The 26,095-nt window shown below is 40.7% G+C and overlaps 1 protein-coding gene across 1 annotated transcript in view; it reads left to right on the top strand.

Moving 5' to 3' along the window:
* Nucleotides 1-26,095, top strand: part of DOCK4 (dedicator of cytokinesis 4) — a 477,425-nt gene that overhangs the window by 287,104 nt on the left and 164,226 nt on the right. The window contains exons 14-16 of the mRNA XM_010831178.1: nucleotides 5,123-5,247; nucleotides 6,220-6,382; nucleotides 10,833-10,939. Of these exons, the coding sequence (XP_010829480.1) occupies nucleotides 5,123-5,247; nucleotides 6,220-6,382; nucleotides 10,833-10,939 (395 nt within the window). The remainder of the gene's footprint in view (nucleotides 1-5,122; nucleotides 5,248-6,219; nucleotides 6,383-10,832; nucleotides 10,940-26,095) is intronic.

Below are 26,095 nucleotides of genomic sequence, written 5' to 3'. Positions count from 1 at the left end.
TTTAAAATAAAACAGAAACAAGAACACCAGCTATGTTTTACTCAAGCATACTGCATGAGAGAAATCCAAAGTTAATTTTTCATCTCATGCATAAATTTTCCATGTATGTGGTTTGCTTTGATTTCAATTACCTGGGAAGCTTGCCCTTGCCCCTTGCTCTGTCCCCTCCTTGAAGATGTCCTGAGGTGACGGAAGTTTAAGTGTGCATGGCATATTGTATTCATTTCCTATGACTGCTGTAACAGATCAGCACAAATGGAGCGGCTTAAAACAATGCAAATGGACTACAGTTCTGGGCGTGAGAAATTTGCACGGGTCTCTCTGGGCTAATATCCCAGTATTAGCAGGGCTGTATTTCTTCTGATGATTCTGAAGGAGAATCCATTTCCTTGCCGTTTCTAGCTCCTGGAGGTGGCCTGTACTCCTTGGCTCATGGCCCCACATCATTCAACCTCTGATTCTCTCATCGTATCTCCTTCTCTGACTCTGACTTTTTGCCTCCCTCTTATAAGGATCTTTGAAATTAAATTGAGCCCATTCTCATAATCAAAGAAAATTTTCCCATCATAAGAGTCTCAACTTAATCATGTCTGTAAAACCCCTTTTGTCATGTAAGGTAACCTATTCACAGGTTCATGGGATTAGGACCTGGACATCTTTGGGGAGGTAAGGAAGTGCCTGCTACACACACAAAGGGCCATCCAGCTCAGCTACATGTCCAGTGCATGAATTTCTTCCTCGAGTCCCGGGGGATGGTTTCCTGGCTGTACTTGAGTACTTAAATGGCCAAGATCACATCATCACATCTCATGTCATCTCTCAAAATGACTTCTTTCATGTTGAACTAGTTTCCTTTTACCTTCTATCCACTGGGTTGAGTTTTTCTGCTTGTAACCTCAACATTTCAAAGCTCAGTTAACTTCTTGTCACCCTCATCTCTCCACTGATGAGTGCCTTCTCTGTATTGTTTATGGTCTGAAGCATACATGTTCTGTCTCGTTCCTAGAAATGAAATCATTGCTTAACAACAGGTCTGGCCAATTAGGGTGGGACTAATATCTCCCTTGTTTAGGGCATTGGTGTTTTGGAGGCAAAGGCTGAATTGCGCTAGTTTATTTGATGAATGTTCTTACCTGTTGAATTACATTTTCATGGGTAAACAGAGATACTGGTAATACATTGGACATGTTTCTTAATGCCTTTCTTAATCTCTGTACTTCAGTTTCCTTATCTGTAAAATGGAAATAATAGGACCTTGTTATAAGGTTTATGTGAGGATTTAATGAGATATTCTACTTACAGCACTTGGCAAAGTACCTGACTACTGTGTAACTATCTACTACTAAGCACCATCATCATAATCTAAGTTCACAAAAATCCTATAGTCATTTACATATAGTCTTTTGTTTTTAAGAAGTATGGAAGCTTTTATTTTCCAGCTTCAAAAGTGACAGTAATTGTCTAGCACAGAAGAGGCACTGGACTAGCCCCTATGGCTGGGGACAGTGTTTTACTTGGTGTGATGAGCTCGTCCTCTGTGACTTTATCCAAGGCATTCATAGGACAGAATCAAGGTTTACAGAACTGATAAAAGCCTGTTGCCCATTGAGGATAAGCCACAAATCAACCCCATTGATTGTAGTTATTGAACTCTTTTTGAATTTGTTCCTACTGCTGTGGCCTTATCTTTATCTTGTCTACAGTGATATTTTGAAGGCTTCCCAGCGAAACAGGGCCTGTGAAACAGAGGAAAGTGTCAAGCACATCAAATTTACAGAGTAATAAATTTAAGAGGTGCAAGGTGTTAATAAACATTGTCAGGCAAGTAGCTTTTCATGATTGGTGCTATGACTCCATTTCATACTCACCTTATGATTTCTCTCTTAATTACCCAGGATTTGCTTTCTCAACATCATTTGGGCTTATTAGTTTCCTTTAGGTTGGCTTTCTCTAGAGTCAACCTCAAGTGTATTGACTTTAATTAACACTTGTTTCAACTTTATCCTTCGACATATTTTGGCAAAACATGGCACCTTGCAGTATTAGAACACAGCAAGCTATGGATTACTGAGGGGGGTGGACGCATGTAGAATGTCATCCAGGAGAAATGTTCTTGTCATGTTTTCTCTTTTCAGAGAAATCTTAGTTCAGTCTAAAAACTTTGCAAAATAAAAATTTTAAAAGAAGTTTGGGGGAAGATAAAGAGGGTTTCAGGGACAGTTGCAGTTAAAGAACAGAAAAGTACAATGTGTGTATAAGGTGTTTTTATTTATGAATGTGTTGTATTCTAGAAATTCTACAGAAAAGGAAACAACAAAGCAGCCTTGTCCCTGCTACTGGCTCTCCCACCCCTACGCCTGCCTTTACCACCTCCCACTTGAGTGACACAGACACGTGAGGCCCAAGGTTTATCTTGCCCTGTCTAGACTAATGTCACAGACAGGAGACAGTGGCAGGGAAAGTTGGTATCCAGATCTCCTTATTCCAGTCTTCCCGAGACCCTACATTCTTTAGGCTTATTTGAACTCAGAAGAGAGAGAAGAATCCAGCTCAGTTATAAGCTAACCCAGCTGCAGGGGTCCATTTGGGAAGCAAAGGCTTTGGAAAGACAGCCTCGCTTCCACAGATGTCTCATCCTCTTAGTGAGGGCTTCTCTCATGGGACAGCCCCTCTGCCTCAGTCAGCACCCTGTCCCCTTCTCTGTCTCACTTTGATCCATAGCTCTTAGCGTTATTCAGGGTGCTCTGTGTTTTACTTCTTTGTTCAAAATCTTTTCCTACTAGACTCTAAGCTCTGCTGCGAAGGCATTTTTGCTTTGTCCTTTGCTGAGTCTGCTGGACTTAAGATAACATCTGACACATAGTAGGTGCTCACAGTCTATTTGCTAAATGAATACATGGAGAAAGAATTTCGTGGCCCTGGTGGTATTTTACTCTCCGTCCATCCCTGTTCCTCTGCAGGGCCCAGCCTGCACACAGCAAGAAACAGGTTGTCTTGCAGACCTTCCTCTCTCCACTTTGCTTAAGCCAGAATTACTGGCCCTGCCAATAGATGAATATTGGAAGTCCCCCTCCCAAGAAACACTTACTCTTCATTTCCAGGACAGTTAATCCCCATGTGGTTTGGACAGGCTGATCACTCATTATGAGAAATTTCTAAGGTAAAAGCCCTGTAGCTGCACTTCCATTAATCAGTGTGTGTTTTGTAGGCTGTGTGTCACCTCAACCACTCATCACATGTCACCTACTCCAGAAGCAAAGGAATTTTCCTACTGTTGTGTGTGGGGGGGGTGTGTTCTAAAGTACCTTGATTTTTGTATTGTTTTTTTACCTGGCAAATCTGTTCATGGGAACAGTATTGTCAAGAATTTCCCCTCAGACAGTTGTTGAAATAGCACATGTGCAGACCATTAGCACTGCAGGCCTGTTTTGAGTTGAAACTGGTGAATTTGGAAGACATAGTTTGTGAGCTTATTTATTCTGCATTGGAATTGTTAAAATAAATAGTGTTGAGAATGTATGTGTGTATATATGAATATATATATATATATAAATATATAGAAACTTAATGATAACTATATAGTAATTAAATGAATCAGGTTATAAAACTGTAGAGAATTTGTGAAATTTGTGGGGTAATATTTTCCTAATTTTTTTAAAAATTGAGATGGTTAAACAAGGAGACTTTCAGAGCATGCAAATGTGTGTGTTGAAATATGTTGCTTTTCTCCTGGAGTTCCAAGTTCATTGCCTTCTCAAGTTGGTTGTAGGAGCTACGTGAGAGAACTAAGAAATTCATAAGACAGAAACCACTGTATCAGTTGTTTCCATTAATGTATTCCTTACATACATTTTCTAAAGAGGGCGTGAGATTTCATCTTTTTTAGAACTTATTCAGTGTCTCCCTTTTGTGGCCCATCTGTTTCCTGGTCAGGCAAAGTCATTTGCAAATGATGCTCTATTAAAAGTCCCCCTTTGTGGAGGAAGGTGGCCATGCACACTGGTATTCCCCCATAGTTTTGAAAGCGAGGGTACTTTCTTATATACATTTCGGTCAGGAAGTTTGATAAATTTCCCAAATGTGGGTACATTTGTGTGGTTATTGTTCCTTCTGGTGATTTGCTTTCTTAAGGAGAGGTTTTTTTTGTTTTTTGTATTTTTTAATTAGAACAAAGCAGTATTGCTTTTGAGTGTTCAAATGTTTGGAAGCGGTGTTAAGTAAAAGTACATTCAACCTTGCTGACCTCGCCAGTATTTACCTTCAAAAACTTTCTAGTCACACGTTGTTGACTTACTTCTCATGTCCATATCCACTTATTGCCTACCCTTAATTTAATTCTTACAGGAGAAATAAAAGCAGGTTGTCTAGCATGTTTGCCTCTCTTTGCTAGTTGGCATACAATTTCTATTTTTTTTTCTTGCAGTAATAAGAAAGCGGTAAAATGAAAAGCATTCAAGTTTCGTAAATAGCCAATGGAGAAAAAACAATAGATGATATGTGTGTACATAGACTAGGTCAGTTTGAATCCAGGGCCTTTCTCATTTGTTTTATAGCTTGGTGGCAAGAAATATTAAGCCAAATGTCTCTGTATGACTGAATTATTCTACATCTGTGTTTGTAAAGCACTAATCTGGATTCTTCCAGGGGTGAGATCATTTCGTCCATGAAATTTAGAAGATTGAAATTGTAATTGTACCCTTTGCAGTCCTATCATTTTCTTCCACTTAAGTATTTCTTCTTCTCTAAGTGCCTTGACTATAAAGTATTGAGACTAGTTGCTTTGAACCACCCCTGCTCAGCTGTCATTCTGTAATCACACCTCATAAATGAAATGAAGGAAATATTGAAAAATGGTGAAACTTAACAGCACCTTTCTACCCAGGTCCTTTATTTCCCTCCTAAATGTATGTTTTCAGTATTGCTAATTTCAAGCTAGCAGAGGCTGGCCTTTGCTTTCCTTGGATGTTGGCAGTAAGGGTGAGGATCTTATTATAGAAGTATAAATATTGTATGTTGTATGCTCTAACACTATTTTTTATGAACTAAACTTTTCCTTGATAGAGCACTCTATTATACTTCCTACTATATATATAATGCTGTTTCAATTTTCTTCTCCTGCTAGGTGAAATGCGGAATGATTTATATATCACTATAGAAAGGGGAGAATTTGAGAAAGGAGGAAAGAGTGTGGCCAGAAACGTGGAAGTTACGATGTTCATTGTAGAGAGTAGTGGCCAGACCCTGAAGGTACGTTAATGCTGAATTCTTTTTGGTAAAACAATTTCACATCCTTGCCTTGGGTTCATCTTTAGTGCGATCAGTTAACTTAAGATTTGCAGTATTTTCAATCTTATTTTTCTTCTCCATCCCTGTGTAGTTTGTTTGTTTGTTTGTTTTTAATCATGAAAAGAGGGGAAATAAGCTTTCAGTTTGTTTAATTAATCGTGTCAAAAACATCCTCATAGCAGCTACTCCTTAAACGTGGCATTTTTATCCCATTTCATTTTTTTCCCTTTCATCTGTTATAGTTTTGGAGAGGTATACTTTTTCTTTGTGGAGTTGGGTTTTTTTTTTAGTTGCTCAGTCATGTCTGACTCTTTGCGACCCCATGGACTGTAGCTCTCCAGGCTCTTCTGTCCATGGGATTCTCCAGGCAAGAATACTGGAATGGGTGGCCATCTCCTTCTCCAGGAGATCTTCCCTAGCCAGGGATTGAACCCAGGTTTCCCACATTGCAGGCATTCTTTAGTGTCTGAGCCCATATTTAATCCTACATATTTTCATTATGACCAAAATAGGACGTGGAGATTAGAGTATTGCTAATTGGGGTGATCATATCAGATTCCTTTGTGGAAGAAGTATTTCATGGGAGCCCCGGGGCTTACTGAGTTTTATAGGAAGGCACAGAAGGCTTTTGGCTGTGGCTGGTTGAGAATTTTGCTTTGTAGTTGACTCCAAGTTGGGCACGCAGTTGCTCAGCTAGCATGTGTCACCAAGGTCCACCTTTGAGCAATTAGGCCTGGGAGACCAGCCTCAGGATGAACCAAACACAGCCTGCCCGCAGAAGCAGGTGCAGAACAGCCCCGAAGAGGACTGAGGAAGTAATTTCACATTAAGTGCTGTTTTGGGAGCACACAGACACAGCAAAGCAATTGTTCTGCTCCTTCCAAAATCATCTTGAAATGAAGCTGTCTTTAACCTGCATGTTTCCTTTGTCAGGATTTTATATCCTTCGGCTCTGGAGAGCCACCGGCTAGCGAGTACCACTCCTTTGTGCTTTATCATAACAACAGCCCCAGGTGGTCCGAGCTGCTGAAACTTCCTATCCCTGTGGATAAATTCAGGGGTGCACACATCCGCTTCGAGTTTCGGCATTGTTCCAGTAAGTGGATGGAGTGTCTCCGTGGCCTTGTTATGTTGGGTACTGCTTACTAAGCTGAAACAACAGTGTGGCATAGTCTGTAGAAAGTGTGTCACTGATTGTTAGCCGGAGCCGGGGCGGTTCTGGGCGGCTGCTGCCGGGGGGCGCCCGAGTTGTCGGAGCCGCCCGCCCTCTGCCGCCTGCCGGCCGAAAAAAAAAAAAAAAAAAAAAGTGTGTCACAAACCAGAGACCTCCATGAGAAAGAAATGGAGGTGAATGGAATCCTGGGAGGTAAATGGTGCCATTCTCAAAAAACCCATAACCTCTATGGAAAGAGATGAAAAAGAAGGAGGAAAAAAAGTAGCTGTAGAAATCTACAAGATTTTTCTTAAGGTGATCACTTTCATAAAAATCAGTTCATCACTTTCACAGCCTAGGAAGACTATACAGAAAGAGGAGATGCGTTATTAAAGGCCTGACGGGCTTGTGTGGTCTTAGGCACCCCTGACCCATGTGCTATCTTTTCAGCCAGGAGCTGATCCAGCCCTTAGACAGCTCAAGGGAACCCTCGGGAACTTTCCTAGGCATGTGAAGTTACCAGGAAAGCCTCTGATTGCCTCAGATTCATACTTGATTTGTATATATCTATATCACTGTGCATTCTCAAACATGATTGGCACTTTACAGGAATAGCAAGGAGGCCAGAATGAGCAAGTGAGAGAGTTGGAGGTGAGAACCAGAGAGGGAGCAGCAGAACCAGATCCTCTGTTGTGTTTTAGGGCATGGGAAGGAGGACTTTGGACTTTATTTGGAGTGATAAAGAAGCATTAGAGGTTTTAGATTGACGTTAAGTCTGCCCACTGTATGGATGATAGATTGTAGGTGGGCCAGATGGGAACAGAAAAGCCATTCAGGAGTCTTTTGCAGAATTCCAAGTACGAGATTTAAGTGGTTTGATTCTTTTATACAGATTTATTGACAGATTGGATGTGAAGCGAGGAGAAAATTCAAGGTTGATCTCAAGATTTTGGCCTCAGAGTGAAGGGGTCATTTAATGAAGTGGGGAAGACAACAGGAAGAATCTGTTTGGAGAGAAAAAATCAAACATTCCATTTTAAATATGCTAAGTCTGAGAAGTCTATTAGATATTCAAGACATCAAGTAGACAGTTGAATGAGATCCAAGCTGGAGACTTAAACTTGATAATGAGAACATGTAGTTCATTGGTGTGCTGTAAATATTTAACCAGCACTCAGAGTGATGGAGAGGGGAGGAGAAACCCTAAATTATAGCATTTGCTGATTTCCATGGGGTAAATACTCCCACCATGGTCAGTTTCAAGCTGCCAACATGACATCACTGATCTTGTAGTTGAGGGAAGATACATATTGTCAGTTCTTATGAACCAGTACAGGTTAGCTCCAGCATATCACAGATATCTGTGGTTTTCAAAGCCATGAGACTGGACGAGATGTCTACGTAAAAAGTTTAGATAGCAAAGGGAAGTCCAAGGATGGATCCTTGGGTCATTGACACATTTAGATTTGGGGAGAGTGAGAAGTAGTCATTAAGTAGATTAAAAAGGAATAGCCAGTGAGGTTGAAGGAGAATCAAGGAAAAATGGAACCTAGGAGACTAAATGAAGAAAGCTTTTCATAAGGGGATTGATCATGTGTCAGGTGCCAGTGATAAATAAAATAAGGACCAAGAAATGATCTCCTGATTTGGCATCATGGAAGTCATTGAACCTGACAGGTGACTTCAATGACTTCCATGAACCTGACAGGTGGTTCTCTTGGATTTGTGGAGTTGAAAGCTGACTGGAGTCAGAGTAAGATGGAGAAAAGGAAGGACAGGCAGTGAGTACAGACAGATCTTTTAAGAAGCTTTGCTATAAGGAATACTGGTGAGCAGAGATGTGAGATAGTTGCTATAGAACAAGTAGGTCATAGGAAGTTTTTGCTGTTGTTTGGTTTTTTAAATGGAACTTTTAAAGTATGTTTGTTTGGGAGAAATCATTCAGTAGAGAGGAAAACCTGATGATGTAGAGAGTGGGGACACCTGTAGGAGCAGTGTCCTTGAGTTGGGGAAGGAGCTCAGGACCTAGGACTCAAGGATAAAAATTAGCCTTGGGTGGGAGCATGGGCAGTTCCGGGCTAGGAGGGCAGATGCAGGTGACTGATAGGTGGATGCGAGGGTGTGAGGGAGTTCTCTCTCCATGAGCTGAAAGTGAAAGTATCAAAGTATTGGAGGCTTGAGAGACAAGGAGAATGGATGAAATTATTGTCTAGAAAAGTAGAGGAGTGTGCTGATTAGGTAAACGAAAGTTTGCCTATCCCAGGATGCTTTTGTAGTTCAGTTCCGTTCAGTCGCTTAGTCGTGTCTGACTCTTTGCAACCCCATGAATCACAGCATGCGAGGCCTCCCTGTCCATCACCATCTCCCGGAGTTCACTCAAACTCACGTCCATAGAGTCAGTGATGCCATCCAGCCATCTCATCCTCTGCTGTCCCCTTTTCCTCCTGCCCCCAATCCCTCCAAGCATCAGAGTCTTTTCCAATGAGTCAACTCTTTGCATGAGGTGGCCAAAGTACTATTAGTGTGCGCTAATTAAGCTTAGGTTAGGCATAGAATAAGCCACAAATTGGATTCTGCCAAGGTATAGTGTTATGAGTGGACATGTGGAAGGGGGAGTGTTGAGGGTATTTTTCACTGAGGTGATTAGAATGATGGGCCATAGAAATGGGAGGTGGGAGTGAAGGGGTAAGTAGTGGTTAGTCGATATATTGGAGGTCCCAGGGGGCAGAATTGTTCAAGTTGAGCTACAAGAAGAAACATATTGGAAAGTCAAGAGGTGGAATCCATAGATTCATGGGTTTTATTAATAAAAGGGGATTGTACTATACATATTATACGTAAGTGTCTATTTAGTTCATTAATCCTGATCTAATAGCTTAGGAAAAAAGGCTATGTACTTTAAACTTTACTTGGTATTTATTTTTATTTTATAACCAAGGGCAAATTTAGGGAAGCTATTGCTTTGTTCCTTACCTTTGCTAATTTTATGCATCTTGGAATTTTTTTTTATCTTTCCAAATTGAATACCGAAAACCACACCAAAAAGACAGTCAAAGCAACTTAAGAAATTATTTCTAAATAAGACTTGCCCTCTAAATCACAAGTTCCATACCCAGCACACTCACTGACTTATAAATCTCTTTCCAGAGATCTTTGCTCTGACTTTTGTTTGAGGAGTGTTGGTATTTCCCCATTTTCTCTCTAGGCTTGAAATGAATGATTTAAAAAGAAAATCCTTCACTGTAATCACAATTCAGGGCTGCCCTCACGCTAGGAATCTAAGCCAGCCAGCTAGAATTACTCTGTGCACAGGGTTCCACATCCCTGTGGTTAAATGCCAGAAACAATTGGAAAGGGATAATGTGTTTATTATTAGAGTCTCTTTTCCGATCCTCAGGATCTCCGTATCTGACTCCTCTAGCATGGGGCTTACTGTATCCCAAAGCTGGACTTTTCTGTCAAGTAAAACCGCCACTTCCGCAGTTGTGTGGGCAAGAATAACAGGCCAGCCCATGACGGCTGCCAGCCTGCAACTCCTCTGCACGTCTGAATACAAGGGCAGAGTCCAGTTGAGCAACCCAGATTCTCTTTCTTACGGTCTTCATTTTTGGAGAAGCTGAAGCTGGGTGGAAAGTACTAGAATGGCACACAAGAGGTCTGGAGCAGGTAACATTGTGATAGACCTCTCAGTTTCCTTATCTGTAAACAGTTGCCAATGACCCTTGTTCTAGCCATTGTAATTCAGTTGGGTTTTCATTGGAAAACCTCATTGCCTCATTTCTGGCATACAAATACTACTGCAGTAAGCTCTTATCAACTATTGATTGCAGTTTGTGTTTGTCTGCGTGCCTGATTCCAAGGAGGTGGCTTTCAGAGGTCTCTGTTTATACATGTGGCTGTAGGGAGAGTTCATTCATTCACTCATTCATTTATGTTCCATACATTTGTTGGGAACCTACTATGTTCTTGGCATTCTTTGAGATACCAAGCATAGAGTAAAATAAAGCAGACAAGTATCTTGCCTTCTGTGGTGCTTATGAGAAGGGGTGGAGGTTGGGTTGTGAGGAGAAGAAACAGGAAATCTACAACTTCAAAAAACAAACAAACAAAACACATAATTTCAAATAGTGAATCCCTTGAAGAAAATTAGTCAAGGAATATAACTTATGGTTATGAGGCAGGACTATGGGGTTAGAGGGTGGCCACTGTAGACAGAAGTCCCATCATAAGAGCTGCTCTTCATTGTATAAAGGGTGCGGATGTGTGTGGGGGGTGGGGGGTGGGGAGTGTTCTATTTCTTCATGATCACTCATGTCCCCAATCTGTGTGTCTGAACACAGTGTGTAAGCATACACTGAAATAACTGATTCTTTTTTTTTTCCCCCTTCTACAGCAAAGGAGAAAGGAGAGAAGAAATTGTTTGGCTTCTCCTTTGTTCCCCTGATGCAGGAAGATGGTAGGACACTTCCAGATGGCACGCATGAGCTCATTGTGCATAAGGTAACATCAGTCAGAGGTTGGGGGCAGTTGTGAAAAACAGGGCAGAAGTACTAACTCACAGTCTTATCCTCACTCTGGAAAAGAGAAAAAACGGACTGCAAAGATACTCTTTTGGCTGATTGCTGGCAGAGAGAGTGCATTTTTGAGAGTAGTATCTCTAGATTCTGTCATATTCTGACACGTATTTTAAAGATTTTTTTTAAACTTAATTGAAATAATGGTATTTGGCTAAGTCTATAGGGTGACCTTGAAATCCTATCCATGGCTGTGATAGGATTAGATAAACCTTACAAATAAGGTTTTTAATATTTTAATGTATTAATATTTTTAAAATATTCCCAGTACTTGCTTTCTTATCTGTGGACCCCAGAAGCAGATTTTGCAAGGTCACCTTTCTGTTTGTCTCATTTGCTGCTCTCACGAAGCAAAGGAGAAGTAAGTAGCTGTTCCTTGTTATGACAACTTCAGTGGTTGTTACTCTATTTTTTGCCACAAGAATTGGCATGCAAACATTTGGGGAAAAAAATATAGTGTAGTAGGCAATAAAAAGAAAATTCACCTAACAAGAGATCCTTAGGAATTATCAGAGAATACTAGTAATAATGAAATATAGAACAGAAGCAGTTGCAACTATGAAATCAAGCACTAAAGTATATGATTTTCTCCAAAATCTTTCTCCTTTGCATTTCTCCATTTCTGTAACCACACACTCTTCCAGGCTCTTGTCAGCTCTCATCTGGGCTCACTAGTCCTGCCCACCTGGGCCTTCTCTCCCTTTAGTCCATTTTCTAGTCAGCCATTGGGGTGACCTGTCTAAGGTGCAAATCTTACCAGACCCCTGCCTGACTTCAACCCATGGAAAAGCTTCCCATTGCCAACAGTGGAAATGGCAGGCTTTCAGGTATGTCGGGCTGCCTCCTCCCTTATGCCTCTGCTGCTGCTGCTAAGTCGCTTCAGTTGTGTCCAACTCTGTGCGACCCCAGAGACGGCAGCCCACCAGGCTCCCCCGTCCCTGGGATTCTCCAGGCAAGAACACTGGAGTGGGTTGCCATTTCCTTCTCCAGTGCGTGAAAGTGAAGTCTCTCAGTTGTGTCCACCCCTTAGTGACCCCATGGACTGCAGCCTACCAGGCTCCTCCATCCATGGGATTTTCCAGGCAAGAGTACTGGAGTGGATTGCCATTGCCTTCTCCGCCCTTGTGCCTCACATCATCCCATTTCCAGTCCTCTACCTAATGCCCCAGTCACTTCCTGCCTGCTGGTTCCCCCAGCTCCACTTGACATTCCTGCTGTCATGCTTCCCCTGTCTCCCAACAGTTGGCTCCTCCTCATCTGCAGAGGCTCACCTGGGCCAGAACCTTGGGAAAACAGTCCCCACATCCTAGTTCCTACTCTCTGTGTTCCCAGCTGACTATGTGCCTGTCCATGAGTTCTCCAGGTATCTGCACAAATCTCTTACCATTGTCCTCATTACATTGTCAGATGGTTGTCTGATGACCCCTCAACTCACCATGGTAGGTTTAGGAGCCCTTCAGGAACAACAGCTGAGTCAGAGGGGTTCTGGCATGTGGCAGATGTGCAGTGAAGATACACTGAGTGAAGGAAGGATATGACAGAGACTTTCTTTACATTTGGATTATTGCTGGTAAAATGAGTGTTCATGCACAAGACACCGGGTAATTTTTGTTTGTGCTTTGGTATGTATGTGCATATTTCTTGAATCATTTATTTTCTGGTTGGTTGTTCAGCACATTGACTACCACAGACCATGGGGCAGACATTCTTCTAGCAACTGGGAATATAGTGGTGAATAAGACCATTAAAGTGCCTCCATTTCTGACACATACATTCTGTAGACTTCAAAAGTGACTTAAAGGAATTCGTGATGTTAAAATACAGAGAAAAAATATTTTCAAGTAGAGTAACACTGAAGCACACAGAGGAGCTAAATGGACTAGACATGTGAGATGATCTATTTATATAAATAAAGGTCGGCCCCTTTATGTGAAATGGGTAATATAACAGGCTGTGTCTTCAGCTACAGTTTTCCAAAAGACGTAAGTGGCACTTGATGTGAATGTTTGTGATCTTGACTCTGTGTACCATTAAATCTTCACACAGAAAAGCCAGGGCTAAGGTAAGTGTTAACTTCCTAATAATATTTAGAAGAATAAATCACTTCTTTATGACATTTCACAAGGTTTCCCAAGTGGCACAGTGGTAAAGGATCCACCCACCAATATAGGAGACGCAAGAAACGTGGGTTTGATCCCTAGGTTGGGAAAATCCCCTGGAGGAGGAAATGGCAACCCACTCTAGTATTCTTGCCTGGAAAATCCCATGGACAGAGGAGCCTGGTGAGCTACAGTCCACGGGATTGAAGAGAGTCAGACACGACTGAGTGTACATGACATTTCACAATGTAGGCTATCTCACCTGTGGATTGGAGGGTGTTTTTGGGTGGTAGGTACTAACTTTCTAGGCAAGTCTGGGTTGACTTCCTCTAAAGAAGTATAAATAATATTAAAACTCTTAGTTGCTGATTAGAGATACCAATGTGCTTAAAATGCCAGGAGGACAGGTAGCAAGGCTTACTTCTCCGTGTGAGCATTTAGCATCCAACTGGTATTGGTTCCCAGGCATAGGCTCATTCTACTCCATTACCTGGGGTCTGTCAGGATGCCTTGGATAGAACCACCATTTTTCTCAAAAGTGGAGCTTTGAATCATCTCAAGCCCTTAAACAAATTTTCAATGAATACATAGAATTCTGATCCAGAAAGCGTAAGAAAATTTATTTAAGCATCAACAGTGTAAAGAGCAGTGATCTTTACAGCAGTGATCTTCCTCCATCACAAAGGAGGCTCAGGATGGTATCTGTAGATCATCTCATGCGGGGCAGGCCTACGTTGCGTAGACCCATGAGGAAGCATTAGTTCCGCAGAACAACCCTAAGTAGCTGAGTCTTATGATTAGGATTATTCAGTGTTGCTTAAAGAGAACTGGAATACCTGCCAAGCATAACATCTTTTGTTTTTCATCTAGTTGATACATGGTTTTCTTTTTCATAGTACTGAGCCAAGAAGTTCAATTTCTACTTAAGGGCACTTGCGGGTTATGATTATAAAATGATATTATGAGCATAATGTTATTCTTCCTCTCCCATGATGGGCAGTCTCACAGCCTGCTGACAATTACAGGCTTGAATTTATTAATTTAAAAATTTAAATAAAAAAGGAAGCTAAGAAGAGGAATGGATTTCAAATTACTGGGTAAAAAAATAGCCCATTTAATAAGTGATGTTGAGATAATTGAGATGGCCACAATAGGTGCTGCAGGGAAAAGTTAAGCTCTGGATTCCTACCTTGCTTCTTATACCAAAGCAGATTCCAATTAAATGTAAAAAATAAAACTGTAAGAGCCTTTATAATATGAATGAACATTTTTAGAAAGTTAAGGGAAGGAGGGCCTTTCTAATGATGCCTCTTCAATGTTAGAAATTAGGTACCCCCAAAATGTATAAATTTAGCTACATAAAGTTTAAAACTGATTTATTTATAAGATCATATGGATTGTAGCCTGCTAGGCTTCTCTGTCCATGGGATTTTCCCAGAGTGGATTGCTATTTCCTTCTCCAGGGGATCTTCCCAACCCAGGGATCAAACCCAGTCTCCCACATCGCAGGCAGACTCTTTACCATCTGAGCCACCAGAGAATCCCTCATAGTAGGATATATAAAATCTACTTTCTTCCTCATGTAAGGTTCTGGTTTAGAAGATTCATTTCTGCAGTGAACTAAGAAAAAAAAAATGGTATATTGAAAACTATTTAATAGCCTAATTTGGGCCTAAAATTTATGAAAGAGATAATAATTTCCCCTTGTGACAGTGACTGGACTTCTAAGTGTGTTTTAAGGAAATCATTGTGACAAGGTTGTTATCAGTCAGTGGTCTGACAAGAACCTGGACTCATCCTTTAGGGCAGGAGCTAAAGAATTCTGAGGGCAAAGCTCCCTTTCAGAGTCATTTTCACCTTTACATAATTGATAGTATGTTTGCAGTGGTACTCCATGGAGATAACCTCTGAAATCTACAAAAATCCAAATATTATAGCTTTAGAAAGGGAAGTGAAAGAACTTGATTAGTCATCATTAAAGATTTTGTGCTTCCAGGGTCCCTTTTCACCTCTGAGGACATCAGTCATATCTCCAAGTAGTTGATGGCTAAGTCCAAAACTTGTCTTTGGAATTCCTAAGTTGATTGTAACAGCATTTAGTCTTGCTAAGTTTTGTTATTTTGCTGCATTCTGCTAGGTTTGTTGTCTTCCTTAAATTTGTAGAGATATTTTTGGCTACTCATTGCCAGCTACCTGCTGGAAAGCAAAGTTAAGAAAAGAGATTGAAATAATAAGCTTAAGAAAATTCATTTTCCAAGAGTCAAGTCTGTTACGGATAATAATATGAAGGTCCAAAAAAGGATAGGAAGTTTATTAACTGTGTACTCAAGTTTCCATTCTTAACTATTCTAGTGAGGATTTTTATTTCTTTGAAGTACATGCTGAAATACTCTTGGGTCTAGTTTGTATGTATAGATAAACAAGTAATAATATAGTCTACTTTTAAAGAAATCGGGATTTTGCAAATTCATTATGTTGATTAACACCACTATGACTCAAGTGACCCAACTCAGCCAGACTGGGGATTTCCTTAGTAGAGAATCTGATTCCTTAGGGTGGGATTTATTGCTTCTGAGCAAGAGAAGGGCCAGATAAGAAATCAGCTAAATAGAGCATGATCATGTATCCTGGTTGGAAAGGGATTAGTTTAATGTATGGCCTAGATTGCAAGAGTCTTTGATGAATTCATCACTTTTGCTCCCTAGAAATTTGTTCATAAGTGCTTTGTGTCTCGTTTTTTCCCTGCAATGTTTCAGTTTCCTGTTTTATACTCCAGTTCCCCACCTGGTCCCTAGAAGTCCAGCACAGCCTCTCTGCACTAGTTACCATCCTTGAGGTGAATTTCTCAGATTGAGTTACTTTCCACTTATCCTTTCCTATATGATGTTTGTATTTATAAGTAAAATGAAAAAATGACAGGAGGCTGAAAAATTTAATAGACTGATAGGCTTGCCACCCATCTTGCTGTGCAGAAAACTCTACATACTTCTCCAACAATTCTGAAAGAGACACCCCTGTAAGTGAAAGTCGCTCAGTCGTGTCCAACTCTTTGCAACCCCCTGGACATCACAGTCCAAGGAATTCTCCAGGCCAGAATACTAGAGTGAGTAGCTGCCGGGGCCCAGCCCCGGTTGGATCCGGGGATTCCCTCAGGATGATGGCGTCAGCGATTAGAATAGCGATAGCTTAATTAAGTATTAATTAGAGATATAATGAGTGGTTAAATAGGGATAGCTCAGTGAGAAAATTCAGTGGAGAAAAGAGGCTGAATAACTTGGTTTACGTGGAAAACCAATAAAACTCCAAGACAAGGAGTTTGTGTCACCTACGTAGGCCGCAGGCGTCCTCCTGTTCTCCCGAAGGAGAGGAGACACTAAGGCCTCCCCGGTCAGATCTTAGAAGCCCAGGCAAAATTAGTAGGCTTGACAAGCCTCCATGCTCCAGATGGGAATTCAGCCAGGAGGTGAGAGAAAGAACGATATGGGGAGACCAAGCTTCAGTGAGCAAGGTCCATAGCTTTATTCTCTGTTATTTTCAACAGGGGCTTTTATACCCTAAGTGGCACGTAGAGGATAATAGGGGGTGTGAAATCATGCAAAGTCAGCAGTCTTTGATCCTTATGGAAATCAGGGTTTCTTTTCTGCAAACTTACAATATACAAATGGCTTAGGTGATTTACATCATCTTCTGGCCAGAAGGCCTGTTAACATTTTATGACTCTAACAAAGGTTTGTCAACCATAAGACTTATTTTCTCTAAGAGTAATTATTTTAAAGTTTGGCGCCATCCTCCGAAGGTGTTAAAGTTGCATTCCTATAGGGCAGAGGTGCAGTGGGTTTACAACAAAGGAAAGAATTTATTACCTTAAGGGTCTAAAGTTGTTAACACCAAGGCCACTACTTATTTTTTCTACATACCAACTATATTAATACACTTCCAAGGATACAATACAGGGGATGTGGAAACTTGGCAGCAAGCATGGGCTCAACAATGAAATCTTCTACTAGTTCTATTCTGACAATTTCTAACTCTCCAAGAGGCTCTATACTATTTGAATATCTTAAGCTTCCTGTGCCGCTCATGTTTACAATTGTAAACAATTGTATGCATAGCTCTAGGAGTCCGGGTAAACCTGTCAGGCAAGTTAGAGAGCCATCTGAGGGGTTTGTGAACTAAAACACTCTTGTCATGCCCAGGAACTTTATTAACTGGAGCTGTAAGTTAACTCTTTTTCAGAGAGGGAGATGGTGGTGGGGGACAGCCCCCCGTAAAGTCAGAGGTGTAGGTGAGAGCACAAAGCAGTAAGGCAGGCAGACTCTGGTTTTGGGGTAGAGCTCAGGCAGGCCCAGAGGGGCACCCCTCGAGTTCTGGCTCGCCTTGCCCACCAGAACTCTCCCACATAACCTTGTTATGGGTGGGGACTCCCGTGCTGGCTCCCGGCAAGTAGCCTTTCCCTTCTCCATGGGATCTTTCCAACCCAGGGATTGAACCCAGGTCTCCTGCATTGCAGGCAGATTCTTTACCAGCTGAGTCACAAGGGAACCCCACAAGGACACCCCTATAATCATGAGAAATAAATCTTAGACAAGCACAAAACATTTCTGTCCACCCTGGGCTTAGGCATAGGAGCATTGGTCACATAACCCTTGTTTTATTACAGACTATAAGAGAAATTAGGTAGCATACACCTGCAAAATTAAATCAAAATGTAAATAGCCTGGTAAATTTAGCATAAAAGTAAGCCAAACCAGACTTCCCTGTAGCTCAAATGGTAAAGAATCTGTCTGCAAGGCAGGAGACCAGGGTTTGATCCCTGGGTTGGTAAGTTCCTCTGGAGAAGGGAATAGCAATCCACTCCAGTATTCTTGCCTGGAGAATTCCATGGACAGAGAAGCCTGGCAGGCTACATTCCGTGGAGTGGCAAAGAGTCGGACATGACTGAGCGACTAACACAGTCCAGCACAAACTAAGTCAAGCAAAGAAAAAGAAAGGAAAAAAAGCTAAGATAACTTAATAAGTGGACTTGGTCTCAGCCCTGAAGGCTACTAATGTGATGGGCAGAAAGTGCTTTCATTCTCAGTAATTAATACTATTACACAATCTTTTAAAATCTCTGCCTCTGCTGATCTCTGGCTCTCCTGCTGAGAGAGCTTCCTGTGTGGCCTCTGGAGTAGAGAAAGCTCTTCTTCTGAAGCCTCATGTTCAGTGTCCTGACTCTAGATCTCTTTAAATGGCCCAGTGCATGTAAAGATACCATTCTCCATCCTTTTGTAGAGTTTCCATGCCCTCTCTCTATAAGGCTTGTTCCATACAACATGGCAACTTTCTACCTGTCCTGGTTACTGTCTCTGTTGTTCAGTCACTAAATCATGTCCAAATCTTTGTGACCACGTAGATTGAGCACACCAGGCTCCTCTGTCCTCCACTATCTCCCAGAGTTTGCTCAAATTCCATTGAGTCTGTGATGCTATCTAACCATCTCATCCTCTGTCGCCCTCTTCTCCTTTTGCCTTCAGTCTTTTCCCAGCCTCAGGGTGTTTTCCAATGAGTTGGCTCTTCGCATCAGGTGGCCAAAGTAATGGAACTTCAGCTTTAGCAACAGTCCTTCCAGTGATTATTCAGGGTTGATTTCCTTTAGGATTGACTGGTTTGATCTCCTTGCTGTCTAAGGGACTCTCAAGAGTCTGCTCCAATACCGTGTTTTGAAGGCATCAATTCTTCAGCACTGAGCCTTCTTTATGGTCCAGTTCTTTATGTCAGCAAAGAGATGTCTGTGCTTTTTTAATATGCTCTCTAGGTTTGTCATAGCTTTCCTTTCAGGGAGCAAGTGTCTTAATTTCATGGCTGCAGTCACTGTCCAAAGTGATTTGGAGCCCAAGAAAACCAAATCTGTCACTGCTTCCACTTTTTCCCTTTCGGTTTGCCATGAAATGATGGCACCAGATGCCATAATCTTAGTTTTTTGAATGTTGAGTTTCAAGTCAGCTTTTTCACTCTCCTCCTTTACCTTCATTGAGAGGATCTTTAGTTCCTCTTCACTTTCTGCCAGTGAAGTGATATCATCTGCATATCTGAGGTTATTGATATTTCTCCCAGCAGTCTTGATTGCACCTTATGATTTATCCAACTTGGCATTTCATATGATGTACTCTGCATGGAAGTTAAATAAGCAGGGTGACAATACACAGCCTCGATGTACTCCTTTCCCAGTTTTGAACCAGTCTGTTGTTCTACATCTGGTTCTAACAGTTGTGTCTTGACCTGCATACAGATTTCTCAGGAGACAGGTAAGGTGGTCTGGTATTCCCATCTCTTTAAGAATTTTTCTGCAGTTTGTTGTGATCCACACAGTCAAAGGCTTTAGCATAGTCAGTGAAGCAGAAGTAGATGTTTTTCTGGAATTATGTTGCTTTTTCTGTGATCCAACTAATGTTGGCAATTTGATCTCTGCTTCCTCTGCCTTTTCTAAATCCAGCTTGTATACCTGGAAGTTCTCAGTGCACATACTGTTGAAGCCTAGCTTGAAAGATTTTGAGCATTACTTTGCTAGTGTATGAAATGAGTGCAGTTGTACAGTAGTTTGAACATTCTTCGGCACTGCCCTTCTTTGGAACTGGAATGAAAACTGACCTTTTCCAGTCCTGTGGCCACTGCTGGGTTTTCCAAATTTGCTGATACATTGAGTGCAACACTTTAATGGCATCATCTTTTAGGATGTGAAATAGCTCAGCTGGAAATCTATCACCTCCACTAACTTGTTCAGAGTAATGCTTCCTAAGGCCTACTTGACTTCACACTCCAGGATGTCTGGCTCTAGGTGAGTGACCATACCATCAAAATTATCTGGGTCATTAAGACTTTTTTGTATAGTTCTGTGTATTCTTGCCACCTCTTCTTAATTGCTTCTGCTTCTGTTAGGTCCTTGCTGTTTCTGTCCTTTATCATGCTCATCCTTGCATGACATGTTCCCTTGTTGTCTCCAATTTTCTTGAAGAGATCTCTAGTCTTTCCCATTCTATTGTTTTCTTCTATTTCTTTGCATTGTTCATTTAAGAAGTCTTTCTTATCTCTCCTTGCTATTCTCTGGAACTCTGCATTCATTTGGGCATATCTTTCCCTCTGTCCCTTGACTTTTGTTTCTCTTTTTTCCTTAGCTATTTGTAGAGCTTCCTTAGACAACCACTTTGTCTTCTTGCATGTCTTTTCCTTGGGGATAGTTTGGTCACCCACTGCTGTATGGGGTTACAAACCTCTGTCCATAGTTCCCTTCTTAATCCTCATAACAACTACTGACAAGACTTTACCACTCTGCCTGCCTCACCACTTCCCCTGTCCTTAACAGAGAAAACAGAAGCCATCAGACAGGAACTTCCTTAAATCCATGTATTCTCTCCTTTGCCACCTGCACACTTATCTGCCTCCTTCCTTTCCTTCCTGCTTCCTGTCTCAGTGGTGGGGCAAGACTCCTTCCCTTCAAGGCTAATGCTTCCACCTGCTTCTCTCAGGATCTTCCTCTTCTCCTGGCTCCCCTTAGCTTGCTTCTCTTAGCATTCCCTCTTGTTTCCTCTCTTCTGGCAGTGTTATCAGGTTTTTAACACTCTAAAGCATTTTTCTTTTATTTATTTTAATTGGAGGCTAATAACTTTACAATATTGTAGTGGGTTTTGCCATATTTTTACATGAATCAGCCATGGTTGTACACATGTCCCCCATCCTGAACCCCGCTCCCACCTCCCTCTCCATCCCATCCCTCAGGGTGATCCCAGTGCACCAGCCCTGAGCACCTTGTCTCATGCATCGAACCTGGACTGGTGATCTGTTTCACATATGATAACATACATGTTTCAATGCTATTCTCTCAAATCATCCCACCCTCGTCTTCTCCCACAGAGTCCAAAAGACTGTTCTATATATCTGTGTCTCTTTTGCTGTCTCACATATAGGGTCATTGTTACCATCTTTCTAAATTCCATATATATGCATTAGTATACTGTATTGGTGTTTTTCATTCTGACTTACTTCACTCTGTATAAAGCCTCCAGTTTCATCTACCTCGTTAGAACTGATTCAGATGTATTCTTTTTAATGTGTGAGTAATATTCCATTGTGTATATGTACCAGAGCTTTCTTATCCATTCGTCTGCCGATGGACATCTAGGTTGCTTCCATGTCCTGGCTATTATCAACAGTGCTGCAATGAACATTGGGGTACACATGTCTCTTTCAATTCTGGTTTCCTCAGTGTGTATGCCCAGCAATGGGATTGCTGGGTCATATGGCAGTTCTATTTCCAGTTTTTTCCATCTGTATGTCTTCTTTGGAGAAGTGTCTGTTTAGGTCTTTGTCCCATTTTTTGATTTGGTCATTTATTTTTCTGGAATTGAGCTGTAGGAGTTGCTTCTATATTTTTGAGATTAATTCTTTTTCAGTTGCTTTGTTTGCTATTATTTTCTCCCATTCTGAAGGCTGTCTTTTCACCTTGCTTATATTTTCTTTCATTGTGCAAAAGCTTTTAGGTTTAATTAGGTCCCATTTGTTTATTTTTGCTTTTATTTCCATTACTCTGGGAGGTGGGTCATAGAGGATCCTGCTGTGATTTATGTCAGAGTGTTTTGCCTATGTTTTCCTCTAGGAGTTTTATAGTTTTTGGTCTTACATTTAGATCTTTAGTCCATTTCGAGTTTATTTTTGTGAATGGTGTTAGAAAGTGTTCTAGTTTCATTCTTTTACAAGTGGTTGACTAGTTTTCCCAGCCTTTTTTCCAGTGTATATTCTTCCCTCCTTTGTCGAAGATAAGGTGTCCATATGTGCGTGATTTATCTCTGGGCTTTCTATTTTGTTCCATTGATCTATATTTCTGTCTTTGTGCCAATACCATGCTGTCTTGATGACTGTGGCTTTGTAGTAGAGCCTGAAGTCAGGCAGGTTGATTCCTCCAGTTCCATTCTTCTTTCTCAAGATTACTTTGGCTATTCGAGGTTTTTTTATATTTCCTTACAAATTGTGAAATTATTTGTTCTAGTTCTCTGAAAAATACTGTTGGTAGCTTGATAGGGATTGCATTGAAGCTATAGATTGCTTTAGGTAGTATTCTCATTTTCACTATATTGATTCTTCAAATTCATGAACATGGTATATTTCCCCATCTATTTGTGTCCTCTTTGATTTCTTTCATCAGTGTTTTATAGTTTTCTATATATAGGTCTTGTGTTTCTTTAGGTAGATTTACTCCTAAGTATTTTATTCTTCTCGTTGCAATGGTGAATGGGATTGTTTCCTTAATTTCTCTTTCTGTTTTCCCATTGTTAGTGTATAGGAATGCAAGGGATTACTGTGTGTTAATTTTATATCCTGCAACTTTACTATATTCATTGATTAGCTCTAGTAATTTTCTGGTGCAGTCTTTAGGGTTTTCTATGTAAAGGATCATGTCATCTGCAAACAGTGAGAGTTTTACTACTTCTTTTCAAATCTGGATTCCTTTTATTTATTTTTCTTCTCTGATTGCTGTGGCTAAAGCTTCCAAAACTGTGTTGAATAGTAGTGGTGGGAGTGGGCACCCTTTTCTTGTTCCTGACTTTAGGGGAAATGCTTTCAATTTTTCACCATTGAGAATAATGTTTGCTGTGGGTTTGTCATATATAGCTTTTATTATGTTGAGGTATGTTCTTTCTATTCCTGCTTCTGGAGGGTTTTTATCATAAATGGATGTTGAATTTTGTCAAAGACCTTCTCTGCATCTATTGAGATAATCATGTTTTTTATCTTTCAGTTTGTTAATGCGCGTGGTGTATTATATTGATTGATTTGCAGATATTGAAGAATCTTTGCATCCCTGGGATAAAGCCCACTTGATCATGGTGTGTGATCTTTTTAATGTGTTGTTGGATTCTGATTGCTAGAATGTTGTTAAGGAGTTTTGCACCTCTGTTCATCAGTGATATTGGCCTGTAGTTTTCTTTTTTTGTGGCATCTTTGTCAGGTTTAGGTATTAGGGTGATGGTGGCCTCACAGAATGAGTTTGGCAGTTTACCTTCCTCTGCAATTTTCTGGAAGAGCTTGAGTAGGATAGGTGTTTACTCTTCTCTAAATTTTGGGTAGAATTCAGCTGTGAAGCCATCTGGTCCTGGGCTTTTGCTTGCTGAAAGATTTCTGATTACAGTTTCAATTTCCGTGCTTGTGATGCATCCGTTAAGATATTCTGTTTCTTCCTGGTTCAGTTTTGAAAAGTTATACTTTTCTAAAAATTTGTCCGTTTCTTCTAAGTTGTCCATTTTATTGGCATATAGTTGCTGATAGTAGTCTCTTATCCTTTGTATTTCTGTGTTGTCTGTTGTAATTTCTCCATTTTCATTTCTAATTTTGTTGATTTTATTCTTTTCCCTTTGTTTCTTGATGAGTCTGGCTAGTGGTTTGTCAATTTTATTTATCTTTTCAAAGAACCAGCTTTTAGCTCTATTGATTTTTGCTATGGTCTCTTTTGTTTCTTTTGCATTTATTTCTACCCTAATTTTTATAATTTCTTTCCTTCTACTAGCCCTTTTTCTTTAAAGACAAACTACGTTGTAATAGCTACCACACTGTTTCTTCCTGTCCCTCGTGAGCCACCTGCAGGAAAGGCTGGTCTTCACTCACTGTCGATACTTCCCTCCATCCCATTTGTCCCTTGGGCTACTTTCTGTCCTTGAAGCTCAAATGAAGTTTTCCCCTCAAGGTCACCTACACTGGCCAACCTTCTAGACACTTCCTAAATCTTCCCTTACTTGACTTCCCTATAACGTGTAATACTATTGATTACCCTTCTTGAAAATCCCACATTTTGTGGTCTGACAGTGTTCTCCTGAGTCTGATCCTTCTACTCCTTTGAGTACTCTTCTCTCTTATCTGTATTAAAAAAAAAAATTATTTAGTAAAGTATGTTTTTGTTGCATGTGCTCAGTCACTCAGTCATGTCCAACTCTTTGTGGCCCCATTAACTGTAGCCTGCCAGGCTCTTTGCATGAAATTTCCCATGCAAGAATAATGCAGTGTGTTGCCATTCCCTGCTGCAGAAGATCTTGCCACCCCAGGGATCGAACCTGCATCTCTTGTATCTCAGGGATGAACCTGTGTCTTTTGTCTCCTGCATTGGTAGATGGATTCTTACCACTAGTGCCACCTGGGAATCCCCTAGTGAAGTATAGTTAACTTAGAAACATTGTGTTAATTACTGCTGTACTGCAAAATGACTCAGCTATACACATATATCTTCTTTTTCATATTCTTTTCCCTTATGGCTTATCACAGTATGTTGAATATAGTTCCCTGTGCTATACAGTAGGACTTTGTTGTTTATCCTTCCTGTATATACTAGTGTGCATCTTATCTGCATCTTAAATGTTGGTGTTATCATGGATTTAATCTTTGGACTCTATCTGTGTCTTCTACACTCTGGAACCATCTCACCCACTTCTGTGGGTTAATTTGCTACATCTCTGCTGATGATGTCCAGATCTGGGTTTGTAGTTCAGGGCTTTTACCAGCCTACTGAGCATCTTCAGCGGGATCTGCCAGAGATACCTCTTAACTCAGCTTGTCCAAAACTGAATTTTTTTATTCCATCTCCATCCTCTCCTGTGGTGAATTGAAACCTTCAGTTTCTCTTGACTGCTCACACTTTACCTCACCATCTAAACACTTGGTTTCATGACCAGTCACTACCTCCTCCTTGGTGGCTCTTTAAGAAATTTAAACCAGAGACAGATATCAGAATCAGCCCGAGTTTTCCTCCTTTAAGAAGTTCAGAGTAGTCCCAAGGCTTTTTTGGTCCTAAAAAAAAAAAAAAAATCACATCATTTAGCCACACTCAACTACATATAGTTGTCTGACTACACCTGTATTTTTTAAAACAGTTGTTTTTTCAGTTAGATAAGCGTTTCAAAAATAGTACAGAAAATTCCCATATACCCTTCACCCAACTTCTCCTTATGTTAGCATCTTACATAACCACAGAACATTTATTGAAACTAAATTAACCTCAGTAGAATACTGTTAACACACAACTTATTTGGATGTTGCACATTTTTCCAGTACTTTTCTTTTTCTCTTCTGGGATCTAGTCTAGAACCCACATTGCATTTAGTTGCTGTATCGTCATCGTCTCATATATGTGTTTTTCTCCCCCAGTGTCTTTATATGTTTTGTTTCTTCTGTATAACCTGTCTTTCTGTCCCTTGCCTGGCAAGCCTCTTAGTCTTTATGACTGAAGTCAAATAGCCTTTCCCCCCACAGAGTTTTCTCTACTTCCCTGGCGGAGCTAAAATCCAGGGGTCTTTACTGCTGCTTTGTCATCAGTCTTAACAAATGAGTGCAGAGGTCAGACATGTAATGCCCTCACGTACAGGTACAGTTTTTATTTCCTTGTTACATTCTTTATACTGAATTAAAAGACTCAAATAGTAGAATTTTAATACATGTTTAATACTGACATTAAGAATGATGAGTCATGTTGAAAGGATCCCCAGAAGAAGATGTTTTTCTGCCACAGCTGTTGATAAATCTGGTTCAATTAACTGGCAGTAGTTTCAAATGGATTGTCTAACTTACTATAGTTTTTAATTTAATTCTCTACATCCTGAAACTTACGGGCCCCTTAATTTTATTAATATACTATGAATCTCTGTACCAGTTAATATCTGAAGAAATTTCTTGTTTATTTCTCTCAATTATATAGCTTGCATTTTTGCACCTATCACTTTTCTGGATGACTGTCTGTGGCTGACCACTGCATCTCTTTCTTGTGCTCAAGACTGGGCAAAAAGTGGCCTGGGGTGTGATGTACAATTCATTGCTCCACCAACTGATTTTAATTCTGGGCAAAGAAATAGATTGTGAGCCAGGCTATATCATCTCAAAGAAGAGGCTACTACTGCTGCCACAGAGCCTTTGTTATAACTCTTCTTTAATAATCTAGGGAGTCCATCCCTCCTGTCAGATCTGATTTC

Source organism: Bison bison, unplaced genomic scaffold (assembly GCF_000754665.1).
Source record: "Bison bison bison isolate TAMUID 2011002044 unplaced genomic scaffold, Bison_UMD1.0 scf7180017864525, whole genome shotgun sequence".
NCBI lineage: Eukaryota > Metazoa > Chordata > Mammalia > Artiodactyla > Bovidae > Bison > Bison bison.
The sequence above is the reverse complement of the archived record's forward strand: the minus strand, read 5'-3'. Positions and strand labels throughout refer to the sequence as shown.